General features: G+C 38.4%; 1 protein-coding gene across 4 annotated transcripts in view; it reads right to left on the reverse strand.

Moving 5' to 3' along the window:
- The window catches only part of LOC107699959 (plakophilin-4-like), a 102919-nt gene that overhangs the window by 6751 nt on the left and 77929 nt on the right, over window positions 1–18239 (reverse strand). For all 4 annotated transcript variants that reach the window (XM_016501424.1, XM_016501422.1, XM_016501421.1 and 1 more), the window contains 5 exons: window positions 12057–12270; window positions 8758–8941; window positions 3461–3578; window positions 3154–3342; window positions 611–784 (listed from right to left, as the gene is read on the reverse strand). In XM_016501424.1, coding sequence (XP_016356910.1) covers window positions 611–784; window positions 3154–3342; window positions 3461–3578; window positions 8758–8941; window positions 12057–12270 — 879 coding nt within the window. The remainder of the gene's footprint in view (window positions 1–610; window positions 785–3153; window positions 3343–3460; window positions 3579–8757; window positions 8942–12056; window positions 12271–18239) is intronic.

The following is an 18239-nucleotide window of genomic DNA, read 5'->3' on the forward strand; positions in this document are numbered from 1 at the left end:
GTGGCTGACTCTTAACTTTTATAAAGAATATCTCTTTGGATTTGAGACTTTAGTCTTTGCAACTTTACAGATCTTTATGCACCAAGAGCTTGTAACACTCCAAAGAGAAAGGAAAAATTGAAATTGCATCATATGACCCCTTTAACATTTATTTTATAAATGTTTGCAAAACAAGCAATGTAATAACCAAAAATTGGGATTGGTTTTATACTATTTTAGCAATAACAATCAAAATGACATCTCTAAATAAAAATTTCTCGGAGCATAAAAAAAAGAGGGTAATTGCAAGTTTATATTTCACAAATGTGACTTCACATTGTGCAATGCGTGTTCGACATCTCAGTTGTGACTTTCTTTTAATTTATATCTCACAATGTGACTTTTTGGCAATTGTGACTTTATTTCTCACAGTTGTGACCTTATTTCGTTTGATATGTTTACTGCTGTTCATTTTTTGTCAAAACAAGTAAAGGGACACAGATTGTACCCTAAATATGCTTTTATGATTTTTTTTTGTTTTAGTTTTTTTACTAGCTTCAATCACAAGCCTATGAACTGTCTTAGACTGTAACACTTGGTCCTATGTGGGTTGTTGAATTCAATTACACACCTTCCAGTTTCCTGCGGAGAGATTCTGGAGTGACCCGGCGGAGCCCTCTAGTGTGGCTGGGTTTGAGCTCTCAGCTAACAGGGTAAGATAGGGCTTGACTACAGATGGGTGCCACAACATTTCAGCACCTTTAGGAGACTTTGAGAAACCAGGAATCGGCCCGACACCATCCCACTAAGAGAAATTAAAAACACACAGGAGTTATCAGTTGACTTAATGAGGCAGTTAACCCAGAAAAAAACCCTTATATTGTTCCAAAACGGTATGACTTTCTTCTTCTGTGCAACATAAAAGAAGATTTTTTGTGAAATATCTCAGTTTTTTGTCCATATAATATAAGTCAAAGGGCTTCACAGTTGTTTGGTTCCCAACATTCTTTAAAATATCTTCTTTGGTGTTGTGAAAAAGAAAGAAATGCATACGGTTGTAAATGATGACAGAATTAGCTTTTTTGAACGAACTATCCCTTTAACACTAGCATATGAAGTGAGATTAAACAATCATACAGACTTCTATTGATATGTTTCAAGAGTTTCAAACAATAGCTCTAAGACACTTCGGTAACACTTTAGAATAGGGAACACTTATTCACTATTAACTACGACTTTTAATAGTTAGTAAGGTATTTGTTAAATTTAGGTATTGGGTAGGATTAGGGATGTAGAATAAGGTCATGTAGAATAAGGCATTAATATGTGCTTAATTAGTACTAATAAATGGCTAATATTCTAGTAATATGCATGCTAATAAGCAACTAGTTAAGAGACCCTAAAATAAAGTGTTAACGAAACTTCCTACATAACTGAGAATGCAATAATAACTACTACAACAACTACCTTACTATCAATAAGCAGCACATTAGGAGTTAATTGAGGGAAAATTCTTAGTTAATAGTGAAAAGTGTTACCAAATTAGACTTGGCTCGGATTCAGCAAGGTGGACTTAGACCCAGCACTAGTAACTTGCTATCAAAAAGAAATATACAACCTATGGCAACTTGCAGTACATGGAATTATTTTTGTATTCATTTGCAGCATCTGGATCTCAGCAGTTATGACTCCTAGTGTGTTGCTACCTCATTAAGAAGTTGATGAAAATTAGGGGACAAATTCTCAAATTGCTTAGTCATAGTCCGGGTCATCATGTTAATTGAAGAGATTTTTTGAACCATCTTGTCGTATTTGTCAGAGTTCACAGATGGCAGCCAAATTTTCTGCAGATGTGCCACCACTCTCTGTATGTTCTTTTGTTTTTTTTCTGAATGGGGTTTTAACGGAGTATCAGGTAGATATGGAAGCCCGTTTCCGCCACTGAATAAAAAATAAAAAAAGGTAATTGCGACTTTTTATCTCACAATTCTGACTTTTTTTTCACAGAATTGTGAGATATAAACTTGCAATTGTGAGTTATAAAGTCACAATTGCGAGCTATAAAGTCAGAATTGCGAGATATAAAGTCAGAATTGCGAGATAAAAACTCACAATTCTGACTTTTTTCTTGCAATTCTGACTTTTTTTCTCAGGATTGTCAGATATAATCTCGCAATTGCGAGTTAAAGTCCAATTTTGAGGGGGGAAAAAAGACTGCTATGTTCTCAGAATTGCGAGTTTATATCTCACAATTCTGACTTTTTAACTCGCAATTGCGAGTTTATATCACGCAATTCTGAGAAAGTCAGAATTGTGAGATAAAAAGTCACAATTACCTCTTTTATTTTTTATTCAGTGGCGGAAAGGGGCTTCCATAGGTAGAGGACTCTGGGTGTGAAGCAAACCAATTACTAATTTCCTCTGCACCTTTTGATGTATCCAAGTCCAAAAAGAACATGGTGCACAAGCATTTTGAACAGGCTCTATAGTTAACTCAGGTGCAAGCACTGACTTGGAAGCTAGTTTAACATTCCTTCTGCCCATAAATAAATCACTACAAAATATTTAATACAAAAAAAGATTTCACTTACACATTCATTGACAATAAATATCTGAGTTATGCCGGCTGTAGAAATTTCAAAGTTTCTTGAAGGCACTTTAGAAACCCCTCTACCTATCATACAGTCATCTTGGGTTCGTCCACTCTGTTACTCTGACACAGGGACATCACACCTTAAACTGAAGGTTTTGGGGCTCATGATTCTCACCAAATCTAATACACAGATAAATCAAGACACCTTCACCACATTTATATCTAATTGAGCTGTATGTTTGGTCACGGAGGCTGATGACATGATGTGGCTATTGCTCGTAACCGCATAAATGTATGTGCATTTATTTTCTCGAGCTATTGAGTGGCAGAGGCACCATAATGCTTGGGCCTGTCATCGTCGCTTGCAGCTATATCTTCTGGATTATTGTTATTTAGAAATACTTAATACTTTTATAAGTCACTTAATTTAAGAAACTTAGTTGCTAAAGAACTCTCTCTAAAGAACTTTCCACAGATATTTATTGGGATAACACTTACACTACCATTCAGAAGAATACGCCTGTATACATGAAGCACAAGCAATGGATTTACATTTTGACAAGATAAAATGTAAGTCTCACCTGTTCTTCGAGTAAATTCTTCTTTTTTCTCCTCTTCCTCCCCCAGCAGCTGTAAGCTGCCTCTTTACTGGGTGACTCTGACCCCATTAACCCATCAAGCTCCTGATTGGCTGTCAGCCAGGAGGGTGACATTTCCAGCTCCAGCCGATAGGAGAGATTCCTCAGTATGCAAATACAGTTTTCCACAATCTGAGAGAGAGACAGCCTTCACTGACTGAACATGATTGTGTGACTAAGTGTGAGTGTGTGTGATTGAGTGAGTGTGTGTGTGTGTGTGTGTGTGTGTGTTAGGGGTTCTGGTGCATACCTTGCTGTCAAAATCAGAGGTGCTGACACAGGCTTTGATGACGTACAGTAGTGAGTCCACGAGTCCCTCGCAGGAGCGCATGTATTTTCTGGCTTCTTCTCCAGCTGAACTCAGGTTCCTGTGTCAACACAAAACCACTGCACAGTCATTCACAAACACAACTACAGCTCAGATTTGATTTATTAGTAGAGAATTAATTTTGAGGTCATGGAAAAACACTTCAAGACCATGGACCTGAACTTTGCTATAGCCTACACCACCACCTGACAGCATCCAACATGGCACAGTTACTCTGGACACTACACTACACAACACAACACTGAACTAAGCAAGGTTCTTACACATTTCACAATCTCAAAATTCCATACTTTTCCAGACTCAAATTTCCAAACCTCTCAGTAGACTTTCAGACTATATTTAACATAAATGGTTCATAGAGCATTATTGTCAGCTTTATATTTGGTATATAGTACAGTCAGTTGTAAATAATTATATTTTCTCAGGGGTTTATCCATGGATTTTCTCCAAGTGACAACATACAGAGCCTCTAAAAAAAAACAACAGACTTTTGCACACATACAAGAAACTTTTTTTTGTGCCTTCGAGAAACTATTGACATGAGCATGGGAATTTTTTGTGTGCTTACGCATTACAATTTCTAGTTTTATATATACTATAACCTATTTCCTTTGTGCATCACTGCAATCTTACTATGAAGAAAATGAGAGCTTGGATGCACAAGAATTAATAGAGATCTATTTGCTCAAAATTTGGCTTTCCTTAGGCTAGTACCTCTAATACCAAGGCCTAATGTCCAATTTAATGCATCCTCTGTGGCGGCGGAGAAACAATGACACGAAATGGGCTGATGGCACAATACAGCTGTGTGCATTGTCCTATTTGCCAAGTTTAAGGGTCTATAAAAAAGACTACTGGTAAAAAAAAAAAAAAAAAAAGTGTTCAAAATTTGGCTTTCGTTAGGGCAATACGTATACATACATATTTCAAGGCCTTAAGTCTGCTTTAACACAAACTCTGTGGCGGCCAAAAAAAAAACACTCATTTGGGCTGATGGTGCATAGGTGGCTCAGTGAGCATCATCCTATTTGCTAAGTTTAATGGTTTCTTGTGTAAACACAAAAGTCTGTATATTTCTTATTTTTGAAAAGATCCTTTTAGAGGCTCTGTAATACGGTGCTAAGTGTGAGAAGAAACCCAAAACACCTTTACCCTGCATTTTTGCATAATGAAAAAGTGCACCTTGAATTCATTCAGTCAGGTTTGACAATCACTAAAGAATCATTAAACAGCTGCCATGAAAACACACATTTTCATTACATTCTTAATTTTCTATTACAGAAAACTAAATGGGGGCAAAAGTCCGGAAATGCAAATATTTCTCCATACCCTGCTTTCTTTTTTCCATACTTCTCCAGACCTGGAAATTACTCGAATCAAATTCCAAACTGCGTAGGAACCCTGACTAAGAGTTGTTGTCAGCTAGTGTAGTGTGTGACCCCCTGTTGTGGATCATTTACGTAGTGTCGCCTAGTGTGAACACAACGACTTCAATACAGACAGCAAGTCATGTAGTCTGAACAGCACAGCGATCTGCCGACGTTTTAAGTTGTGTAGCGTGAACTAGGCTTTTTTATAATCACTAAAAAGCTGATATCTCAGTTCATCGCAATCTCACAAAGCTCTGCTATAACACAATTAATATATGCACGATGACCCTTTCATAATGTCTACACTTCATGTGTTATATAATAAGAGGATTTGAGGAGCAGGCAAAGTTCAGCACTGCACAAGAACCGTTCTCATTTTTATTAGTCGTTCTTGTTGCTTTTGTGCAATAGATGAATTAACAATATATTTGTTTTTAGATATTTTACGTTTAGATATTTATTTTGTGAGAATCCTGCAAATCATTTTATTCTCCCGCATCACCGGCTTTGCCGCTGTTTTCTTATATGGATTTGAAGTATTGCTTACACTATCCATAATGCATGCCTGTGTGGCCGCTGTTCATCGCCTCGTGTTATTATAGCCTGAATGCATTATGGATAGTGTAAGCAATGCATGCATTGTCCGTGCAGGAATCAAGCTAGCTGAATCAATGTTCAGCATTCGTCTTAAACCGTTGCAGCCCCACCAAGTTGGCAGTGTTTGACTAAGTCGTGTAAATACTGACTGGGGATTAGAACCAGTGCTACTGCTGCCTTCGTGTTCATCTGCACAGTGTTTACCCCCCGTGCATTATGTTCAAGACAGCACCGGCACCACCGCTGCAGCGGACATCAGTACTAGGTGTTGGCAAAACCGCCACCATTAATCGCACAGCACGGTCAGTCACACTGTGATGGTGCAGTGCTCACACTGTGGATGTCACATATCCCGGGGTAAACATTGCTAGGCGACTATCCATGTGTCTGCGGTGCTGAATGGCTGCTGTTAATGCAGTCTGGACACAAGTATCGACATGAAAGCTTTTAGTGAGTCAGTGGCTTTGCTTGCAGCCAATCTGGACCTTCGCTATCAACACGGCGGAATTTTATGAGATCCCCAAAGCGACATCTTCGATGATGCACTGTCGAGAGACCAACTCAAAAGGGAACGTCTCTGGTTACCTAACGTAACCTCGGTTCTCTGAGAGGAGGGAACAAGAAACTGTGTACGCTGCCATGTTACATAGCTCAGAGAATTTGTCAGCTGCACTCTGCTTCAGTCCAAAGATTCGGAGGCAATGGCGTTCAGCGCTGCCTTATAGTGTGGGGAGGCCCACCTCTATTTTGCACATTGGTAGGTGAATTCTCACCCTGGAGATTTCATAAGGCTTCAGCAGATTCGAGGAAGGAGGGGATAATCCCAAAGCTACATCTTCGATGACGCAGTATCTCATTCCCTTCTCTCAGGGAACCAAGGTTAACAAGAGATGTTTTCGGTTCAGTTCACTTCTGATGGCTTGGCGCATCAGTTTTTTTGTGATTTAAAATGCGATTTTTAAAACAAATGAACAAAACAAAAAATCTCCTGTACACTGGAGTAAAACATGGATTATCATATGTCTACTTCAACATTTTTTGGAGAGAAGTATAAATAACAGTACAACCCTCTGTAATGCAGCTCTGAAATAAATTGTGTCGTGAAAGCGCTACACCAAATAGGTTTTACTGGAATTAAATGAAAAAAAAAAAATACTCGATTTCTTACAAAGAGTTACTGAACAATGAATCAAAGGAGTGTTGCTTTATGAACACGGAGAGTGATCGCAACAAGCTGTATCACACATAACATTTCCAAACATCTTTTCGTACATTATTCATGGTGTGAGCACTTACAAATTCAAGTGGATTGGAAATTATGAATCTGTAGTAAATAATAAATACAAATGACAAAGACAAATGTTGGTCAAGTTGTTTATTTTCATTTGAGCTATACTTTCACTTTCACCATTGTGTTGTTTCCAAACTGAAAAGCAGAAAATTGCACTTCATTTCAGATCCGTTTTCCACTCTGGTCATGAGAGCAGATATGGCAGTTCAACACAGCAAGCATTCTCCATTCTAATGTGTTTTTAGCAGTATAATATACATTTTAACATCTATATCCACTGTTACCCAGTCTCTACTGTAGTGTCGGTGTCCAAAAGTCCCAGAATGCATTGCCTTGCCGACGTCACGTTCCCATTCTCTACTGGCTGAAGCCAGAGCCAATGGTGAAAGTCTTTGAGCGTGGAGACCCCACCCCATTTTGAAGGTTCTGCCCATTTTTGGAGTTCACGCTAGAGGTCTTCACGGGTCCACATGGATCTGAAAACCCGAGGTCCGACCCGAGACCTGAGCGGGTTCGGGTCCAAAACTTCGACGAGTACCTCGGACAAGGGTCGGGTTCGGAATTAGCGGCCTCGGGTCTCGGGTAATTTAAAATAAACATGCTTTTCCCAAATGGACCCGATTAGACCCGAATTCTTTAAACTATCCTGAATGAGTAGGTTACCTTCACCTTTCGTGTTAAGAGAGGAACGCACATAGAAAAGGAGCATACGTTCGTAATCCTCACACACAGCCATCATCTTATAGATATGAGATCCATCAGGAAAATCCACTCGCTTCATTATGCTGCGTGTTCATGCAGGGCTTTTCTTTTTTGTGTGCAGAAGCCTTTCGACGGAGATCAGATTGCAGACAACAGCGAATCCATGATTAGGCTATCGATTTATTTTTTTATCAAACTATCACGTTTATTTTTCAAATCCACTGGTCACAATTGAAAGTGGAGCTCAGAAATACCTTGTATCCATCAGGCAGGCACTAATATAAAGTAACCTAATAAGAAATTGAATAAATTCAGTTCGGGTAAGAAGTGATTCGGGTCGATTTGGGTCCTGTACAGATTTTAGGACCTGAGAAGACCTCTAATTCACGCCCCATTTTAAAGAGATCTCCGGTCTGCAGTTATACCTACTTGCATGAGCCGCACGCACCCCAAAATTAAAATGCTTAATCGACCATCGACAGCTTTAATCGATTATATCTCTAATTGACAATTAATCGATCATCGATTAATCACTGACATCCCTACTCTGAAGTGGCAAAAGAAACATACAAACTGTGCAGAGCGGGGAGGACCAGGACTAAGAACCGCTGCTTTAGACCCATCAGAGTTGCTAGGGAGTTTTGTTTGGGCCCTTCTTTTGATGTTACAGTTTTGATTTGATTGGTTACATGAGCTAAATTATAAGTGTCACAGGAAAGGGTCCAGCTACTTTTGTAAAGTAATTATTTAAAAAAAAAAATTAAATACATTTTCTAGCTTCAGACGTACTTCGGAAGACTTGGAATATAGTACATATCTTGTATGGACTACTTTTATGATGCTTTCATACTGATATGCTACCATGCATTTTTGTAATTTTGGAACTTGAAAGCCCCTGATCCTCATTCACTTTCATGATGGATACAGTTGCTGAAACGTGGCTGTAAGTATATATGCATAAACTAAGAATAGGAAAATAATCCAATATGCTGACTTTCTTCTAGATCTCATCAGATCTACATGTTTTGTATTGATAATAAAATGAACAAAAAAGGTCATTTATAATACTGTATTTTTATGTGTTTTTTTTTTACATACCACTTTATTCCTCTTCATCAGTTCAGATAAACCAATCATTTAGTGAATGTGAATTAAGTTACACATTTATAAATAATGCTTTGTGAATACGAATTAAAATTATTCTGACTCCATACTGTACTTCTTGTCTATGAAGTGGTGCTGTGATGTGCTGCTGTTACCTGAGACAGCCGGTGGTGTTGCGGAGCACGACAGAGGAGTGCAGCTTGAGTTTGTGCTCATCGTGAAAGTCAGTGCTGCTCCAGCCCGAGTGAGGGATGATCACAGTGTTGGTCACACTGCTTAAGGCATCGCGGATGATTGTCATCTTCACTGCATCACACGAAGACAGATTCCACAACACACCTAGACACAGAAAGCAGTTCACATGCATGATGTTCCAGGACAATCACACGCAAACCTGTCAATCAATGATCTGCCTCGCTATAAATTTGTACTGTGGTCATTAAATCTGTGTCACAAAATTGACAACAGGTCTTTGTGTAAAAAAAACAACATTCACTGTCTTTCTGTACCAATTTAATCAGGAACATTTATGGCGCTTTTCCACTGCATGGTACGGCATGGTACGGTTCACATTTGGGGGGTTTTCCACTGGGTACAGTACCTGGCACAAGTAACCTGAGACGTTTTTTTTAGGAGTCACGGCCATAGAGGCGGCGCAACTATAACGACATGTGAATAATCCCGCCCATTCTAAAGAGGTACTAAACTGCAGTGGAAACGCAAACCGAGCAGAGTCGTACCACGCAGTGGAAAAGCGCCATTACATACTGAAATCTGTCCTGTAATTGTCTGAATATTAAAGATCCCAACTGAGCAAGGCAAAGGGTGACAGTGGCAAGGAGCAAAATCTCTGTTAGAAAAAAATCTGGGAATATATCGGGCTCATTTAGAGAGACCAGAGGCCAACTAGTCGTTTAGGTATGCATTATGGTCTTAGCTGGCCATAGGGGGTCTGTTGTTGCCCAGCATCTTTCAGAGAATGGATATGCATAGTATAGCTGTAAACATATAACCACTGCCGGCAAGCTGACTGAACCCATGTGCAGTTTATTTATGTGAAGCAAACTTAAAATGTAGAACTGATATAGCTTGACTAGAAAATAAACATGAACATAAACATGAGCACAAACATGGACTTGGAAATGATCTAAAAGACTCGCCAATCAGTGGGTTAACACTGAACAAAGCTAGACCAGAGACAATGGGAACATGAAGGCTACATATATAGTTATAAAAAAAAAAACATGTGGGCTCCCCCAAAGTCCACGGTATAGTTCGAACACTGTATATATATATATAAAATACATGAGAAATACATGACCAGTAACCCAATGATAACATAGGAACTAAGGAAAAAAGACAAACACATGGACAAAACCCAAAACAAACACAAATCACTGACTCTCGACACCTTAAAGAAACATCCACTCAAAAAACAAAAAATAAAAACAAGAGTCCAGGAGGGTGGTGGAGTGGAGGCAGTTTAGGGGGAGGGATGGAGGGCCAGGTCCATGTAGACAAAGTGGACCAAGGTTGTGACATGGTGGTGGACCAGGGGTCCGTTCATCGCTATTTGACATGATCCAGGATTGTTAGGTTCTTCGAAGCTCATCCTGGAGTTGCTGTCATAGCAACGGGTCCGGCTCAGGAGCAGGCGTATTTCACATAGCTAATTGTTTTATGAGTTTTATGTTTTATACATTAGATTGTATAATTTTAAGTGAAGGTGATACTGAAAGTCTGTCCCAGCCATTGCCATTTTCTTACAAGTGTACCTTATTATACCAGTAAAAATAATTTAAAAAGATAATTAAATAAAAAGCAAGTAAATAATTAAAACGTTGCGTAATCTATAATAATAGACAATACCAGTTTTACTCATTGAGAGATTTATTTGCAAATGAATAATTATCTCAATTTTTTTGCAGTCATATACACATTACGTACAGTATGTCGTGTGTTAATTTGAATGGTGAGCTTTTATGCGGGTGACTTTGATGCATCGCAGGAGATGCAGATCACTTCTCAAATCTCAAAATGCTTTTATGATGCACAATCAATTTAAACAAGACAGTTATGTCTTGAGATGGATCTTATGGATTATGAAACTTTAATTAAAGCTGTCACGTATAACAAATCCACTTCAAAATTAAATAAACTGCTAATTACAATACTCTTGACATTGAAAAAATGCAAAGCCTGTACAAATTCTATAAATAAATAAATCGGAAAATAATAGAAAAATAAATCGGAATTGCTTAAAAAAACGGTTACACTTTTTATGTATTAGAACTTTTATTGTCATTTTGCTGGCTAGGCTGTTTCCTTCATCTTTATTATACGATGTCATTACAATGCTGTCTTCCTGCCAGCCAATCACTGCATTGCTGATCGTGGTTTCGAGTATCGATATATCTGCCCTTTCCAATGAAAGGGCTGATATATCAAAACAGAGTGTCAAGTCAAGTCAAATCACCTTTATTTGTATAGCGCTTTATACAATTCTGGTTGTGTCAAAGCAGCTTTAGTGTTAAACGGGAAAATAGATTGTCAATAATGCAAGAAGACAATAACAGAGTCCTTTTTTCCAGCTAAAGTCAGTTCATTGATGATTCAGTGATGTCATCATCCAGTTCAGCTGTCTTCCAATAGTGTCTGTGCAATCAGTCAAGCGTCCCCAACTAAGCAAGCCAAAGGCAACAGTGGCAAGGAACCAAAACTCCATCGGTGACAGAAATGGAGAAAAAACCTTGTGAGAAACCAGGCTCAGTCGGGGGGGCCAGTTCTCCTCTATCTACTAACTCTCATTAGATTACTCTCATTTAGACATAAATGGTTTAGCGCCTGTGTCCTTAACCAGTCTTCTTTCAAGCTACAATCCACCATTAGTTCGTTATTTGATGCTATAAAAATGGTGTGTGGTGTCACGATTGTGATTGCTTGCGATTGGGTATGCGGGAGTTTGGGCGGAGACTACTGCGCAGGCTCCAAATGACGTCATTTTCACAAGATGACAGCGGCCATACTGGGATGATTTGGCTTCACTTTTCTATAGTGGAAGGAATTGGAGATGCGTCATCCATCTTTTTTTTTTAAACAGTCTACGAACTGTCCAATCATAAAGACAGTCCTTTGCTTCATTCCTGAATGAACCAGTCATTTGAACAAATCCGCTGAATAAACGACTCATGCCACATGACATTTGAAACTTTAAGATTGTGATCTGTGGTGACTTGCCACCACCAACTAGCGGATTTAGTTTCATATTTAAAGTATCATTTTATAAAAAAAACCCAGCAACAATATGTGTAATTTTATATTTTAAAAGACTGAACATGTTATGCATTTTCTACAGATACATTCAGGGAAATGTGTGTGTATTGGTAGAATGCATACTGTACATAAAGAGACAAGCTATACACATATACACGTATGTATCAACAGACTGGCTGACCTGTGACAAGCTCTCGTACTTCAGTGTCCACTGTTGTTCTCAGCAGGCGAAGCAGTGCAGGAACTCCACCTGCATTTCTCACGGCAATCTTGTTGTCGTCTGTAGCTCTGCCATAAACGAGGTTCCTCAGGGCTCCGCATGCGTGCCGCTGCACCTCCAGAACCTTATGATCCAACAAATCCACCAGCTGTTTTATTCCACCCAGACGACACACCTTCAAAACACAAGAGATTTTCATTTTGTTTAGGGGTTGCTCAATTGCATCAAAGGTGAGGTATGTCATTTCTGTTCCTACTTGTTGTGACACAAAGCAGAAATGCAATTTTTTTAACCGGTTTCCCAAACATCTCCTTTTATCTGCCACTGTTTTGTATTGCGATCCATTTCATTGCCCACACTAATTACAGGTTTCTTGTCATCTTGATATAACCAGTTGTATGCAAGCTCACTGTAAGCATAACATTAATGACAAAAACTCTATAACAATAGAATTACCAGCATTAAAGGACACTTATACTACATGCTCTCTCTGGAAGACGAAGTGCATCATGAAAGACCATTGTCAGCTTGCTAAGCACTTTTTACTTTTCTGCCTGTTGGTAAGTGGCTCAGAACTCTTTGAACCCACACTAATAGATTTATGAATTGTTTCTAGCCTATCATTATTTGAATGTTCAAAACATGTACAAGTAATGTGCAATATCAATAACAATACTGGACTCTCTACACGGTTATTTTTGCAACCTAATTTTGCTCTGATTTTTCTCATTACCGCCCTACCACTTTATTGGGTGGCGATTATTATTTTGATTAAGCATGTCAAGTCAAGTCACCTTTATTTCTGTAGCACTTCATACAAAAAAGCCTGCATCAAAGATGATTTCTGCTTCCCTCCATCTATTAATCATCATCTGCAACTGAAAAAAATTACTGATTACTACTGCCCTCTTTTTAGAGCTGCTTTACAGCAGAATTGAATTTTTGTTTGCATTATTGAAACACTATTTTCCTGTTTAACACTGTAAAGCTGCTTTGACACAATCTTATATAAAGCACTATACAAATAAAGGAAACTTTTCTTTTAAATCAACACATTTCCAGTTGTTTACTTAATCTTCCCAACCTGGCAACCATGTGCACATGCTTTTCTCTTTGAGGTGTAATGGTACACAGAAGTCACGGCTCGGTTTGAGTTATAGAACCCAAAACTGCTGATTTTAAACAAGCAGGCGGTTCTTCGAGCTCTTGTATGCCATCTGGGGCCCATTTCAATAAGGGGGATCAACCAAGTTGAAACTTGAACTCTGAGTTGACTTACCCTGAGATGGGAAACTCTGAGTTTTTGGGTTCAGAACAGCTGAATTGAGTTAGTTGATTTAGTTAGTTAGTTACAGTAGGTTGACTGAGTTTAGCGTGTGCACCACGACTATGAAAAGCCATGATCAATGGAGCTCCGAAATTATGATTCACCATGGCAACAGCACCCGACAAAAAGACGTCCGCATAATTCAGTCAATACGTAACTTTAATTCTTAATCACTCTTATGATATCAAAGGTAAAAACTGGCAGAACAGTAAGTTATTGAACTAATATTAATTTTCATAGTATCCCTCAGGCAAAAGAAAAAAGGTAATGCTCTAAGCATAACAGGTTCATGAGTGTAGGTTACATGACTTTACAAACATGTGACATATTAAATAAATATCATTCAGTGTCTATTGCAGTGCGCAGCAGCTTTTTCCACACAGTTTAATGCTCTTTTCACATAAATAAATGTTCTCTAATCCAAACTGTTGCATTTCTTAATTAGAGTAATGAAATTAACATTTGACTTCTACTCAGCCAACAGCAAGAAGACTCGCAAAATAATGACGAACAGATGAAGAGACGGCCACAATGCCAAGTATTAGAAGAATATTAAAATCCAACAGGAAAAAGAATAACTGTTGCTTTTGTAGCCTATTTGTACTGTAGGAAATAAAGATCTTGTTCTTGTTCTTGTTTATTTATTTATATAGCACCATTTAAAACACAACCGAGGTTGAACCAAAGTGCTTTACATAAAAAGTACAAGAATGGAAACAAACATCGACAACATAAAACACCACATCGACATATAAAACACCACATCAATCATTGTATGCTACCAACATTAGATGTGCTTTCAACAGTTTCTTAAAAACTGACAGTGATTTGGCAGACCTGATCAGCAGGGGCAACTCATTCCAAAGTCTCGGCCCTATCACAGCGAAGGCCCGATCGCCTTTATATAGGTGATTTGTTCTAGGCACTACAAGTAATTTTTGATTCTCTGATCGTAATGTTCTAGGAGGATTATATGGGATTAAAAGGTTTGCCAAATACAATGGGGCCTGGTTGTTTAAAGATTTGAACACGAACAATAAAATTTTACATTTAATTCTAAAATGGACTGGGAGCCAATTTAAAGAAACTAACACAGGGGTAATTGATTAATATTTCTTTACCTTTTTTAGTAACCTCGCCGCTGCATTTTGTACTGATTGTAGTCGAGAAAAAGATGCGGCGGTGATGCCAGAATACAAAGAATTACAGATATCCAGCCTTGATAGAATAAAGGCATGGATTACTCTTTCAGAGTCTGAGTTTGTTAAAAACCAGCCCGAACCACTGAGTTAATTTGCTTATCTAATTTTAGGTTATTATCAATTAGGAAGCCTAAATCCCTTACTGTTTTTTTCAAATACGGTGCCAGAGGGCTCGCATCTAATAAATTTTTTGTGGAGTTATTTGGGTGGCTAAAAACAATGACCTCTGTTTTTATCTCATTTAGCATTAAAAAAAATTTCGCCATCCAATTTTTTATGTCCTTTAAACACTCTAGAAATGACTCAAATGAATTTGTGGAATGTCTGATTGGTAAATACATTTGCGTGTCATCGGCATAACAATGAAATGATACACCACACTTTCTAAAAATGCTGCCCAGAGGGAGCAAGTATAAAGAAAAAAGGATAGGAGAAAGGATAGAGCCTTGCGGAACCCCCCCAAGGAAGATGACCAAATAAATTTAACAGCTGTGGTGGTGAAGGCATGTATCTCTAACTACCTTTATATCTGGCATCCTTCCATTCCATACAGTAATCAGCTTCATTTTCGATGGGTTTGTGCTCAGAAAACTACACAAATATTATAAGAAAGTGTGTGAGAGCGAGACACAATTTCCTTACCGCTCCGCATACAGCGGCTTTACTAATGTGCTCTGCATCCCTGATGTTATATAGAAAACTACCATTTAAAAATGCTACCGCTCAAATAAATATGCATGCGGATATGGCAAAAAAAAAAAGATAAAATCCTCTCCCGATGTAAATGTAACTCCCTATGAATTAATGCAGCCTCCTCATCTACAGGATTCAGTATAAGAGGACATGCCGCTTTTGTCACTTTCACAGTGTCTGCATGATGAAAATATGTGCAATGAATGAATGTACCTGCACTGCAGAAAATGCTTTTCTTACTTAGTATTTTTGTCTTGTTGTTTCCAATGAACATATCTAAAGATTCTTAAATCAAGATGCATTTTCTACATAAGAAAAATGACACGGGTATTTAGTCTTTAAAGTGTATTTTTCTTATTTTGCTAATTATCTGCCAATGGGAAAATCTTGTTTCCATTTTCATTAATATTATTTTTCTTGTTTTAAGTAAGATGCACTTAATTTAGATTCCAAAATACTCAGTAAGGAAAGCATTTTTGCAGTGTGAATGAATGAATGAGGCATTTAAACATCGCTTACGCTTTAAAAAGGGGGAGGAGACTGAAAAGAACTCTGGGTTTAACGAAGAAAACCTGCTCCCGACCAGGATAGGTTCACAGAGTAAGTTACCATGGTAACTGACTCTGAGTTAGGTTTGGGCCGATAGACGATGCCATCGTCGATGGCTGACAGACATCACGATGTTTCACTGTAGACATCATCCGATGCCAATTTGGTAGACATCGCCCAACCCTACTCTGAGTATAAGTTACCTTTCTTTCAGAAATGGGCTTGACTTACCCTGCTTTCTTGGGTTTGACAAACCTTCCATTCTGAAACGGAAAACCCAGAGTTTCCCTCATTTCAGGGTTTTCACTTAACCTCCTTTCTGAAACGGGCCTCTGGTGTGTAGATCGTCTTTTCTTCTGCTCTTTCTGTTGTGGCGGTTAGCGTTGCATTACCGTGCGCATCCTTCTGGACTGATCGCCCATGACTGACTTTACTCGTGATCTGACTGCATGAACCTAACCGTGACCGTTCGAAACTAATACATGTACCGTTACACCCCTACTTTCTCTACATTACAGAGAAAGCACTGACAAGCTGAAAAAAAAAGATCTATGGCCAGTCTGTTTTCTTTCAAGCAGTCATTTGCGCTGTTTGCTTCCACTAAATCAAACAATAAAATAAATAAATAAATAAATTGACAGTAGTCTTGATAAATAATCTTGGTTAACTTATATACAGTATATATTTTTGAGCAAAATACAGTTTTTCACATTTGCTAAGACACTAAACCCCACTCTCTGAACCAAATTCTCAATAGCCTAATCCAATTTGTCAAATAAATCACCCTTTCTGCAAAACCTTAAAAGTTCAGGCAGTTAGACACTGTTTGAAAATCTCATGCACAGATTTTTTTGCAAAACTCTAAACACATTCTTACTCACTAAAACACAATTTGCACTGTGATGAACTTGTGATGCAAAACCCTAAACACAAGAAAGCAAAAGTTAAGCACAACTGCAACACAGCTGTCATCATTTACACACAATGATTCAAAATTGTTGACACTTGTTTCTAAATATGTGATCAGATGCACAAAATATAAGCCAGTTCAAAGTGCACAGATGGCATGGGTGCATCCATCAATCTGAGAGGTACGGAAGAGTGTGTATACGAGGTGGAGGAAGAGGAGGATGAGGAAGAGCAAGACCAAGAACAGTCATTTCAGATTAGAGCTACTGTGATAGACCATGTTCTTGTGCATGGAATGACAATGAGGGCAGCAGGACAAAGAGTTCAACCTAATTTGAGCAGATTCTCTGTGGCCACCATAATCAGGACTTTCAGAGAAATATTTGTTTTTTACACTGTATTTTGGTCATTTCAATATATTTTTGTGTATATATTTGACTACCACATTAGCGTGGAAGAACTGGCTTGTGGTGACATAGACGTGCTTTCTGGTCGAGGCTGGATCCGCCACACCAGAGGGTACACCAACTTGTACAAACTTCAGACTTCCAGGTTAAAAACAAATATTTTAGTCAAAAACAGAATCTAACCAGAATCTAATGTTTGGCCTCAGATGACACACAAATCTGTCAAATACGCAGACTACCTCACTAACAATAGTGAGATCAATTCAAAACACTGTTATAAAAACCTTTTGGGAATCAGGAATAATTACAGTATGCTATTGTAGTCTACTACAGTATGCAACATAAATAGAGGGGAAATTCAGCAATAAGCTCTAAGAAAAGATCATTATCATTACACTACTGTAAAGTGATCTTACAGTAGATGAAAAGCACTAGAAAAATATTTTGAATGGTTAAAAATAGTTCAAATAACAAAGAATTGAATATGAACACAATACTGTATACCAGTGGTTCTCAAACCTCTCCATGAAGTACCCCCAGCACTGCACATTTTGTATGTCTCCATATATCTGACACACCCACTTCAGGTCTTGCAGTCTCCACTAATGAGCTGATGAGTTGAATCAGGTGTGATAGATGAGGGAGATATACAAAATGTGCAGGGCTGGGGGTACTCCAGGACAGGTTTGAGAACCACTGCTGTGCTGTATACTGTCAATTACTGTAAAGTAAAAAATAAATAAACAGCATCCTCTGCCATACTAAGACTCTTCTCTTAGTCTTCTGACAAAAGACTTTCTCTAGCTCCCCTAGACAGTTGTCTATCATAGGTTGTGGCATCATGCTCCGGTGGTGGGGAGGAAGGCAATCACCTACGTGAACATGGTCAACTATAGTGCTTTGTATTTCATCAGGAACAAATGTCCTTTGATCACGTCGCCTTCATTTTTCTTTTCCCTTCCTCTTCCTCTCCTCTTTCTTTTTGTCTCCCACCACTAGGATTCATTATTCAAAGCACATAATCACCTGTGACCCTATTTCTATTACCCCAAGATTC

This window comes from Sinocyclocheilus anshuiensis, unplaced genomic scaffold (assembly GCF_001515605.1).
Source record: "Sinocyclocheilus anshuiensis isolate Anshui unplaced genomic scaffold, SAMN03320099.WGS_v1.1 scaffold1284, whole genome shotgun sequence".
Taxonomy (NCBI): Eukaryota; Metazoa; Chordata; class Actinopteri; order Cypriniformes; family Cyprinidae; genus Sinocyclocheilus; species Sinocyclocheilus anshuiensis.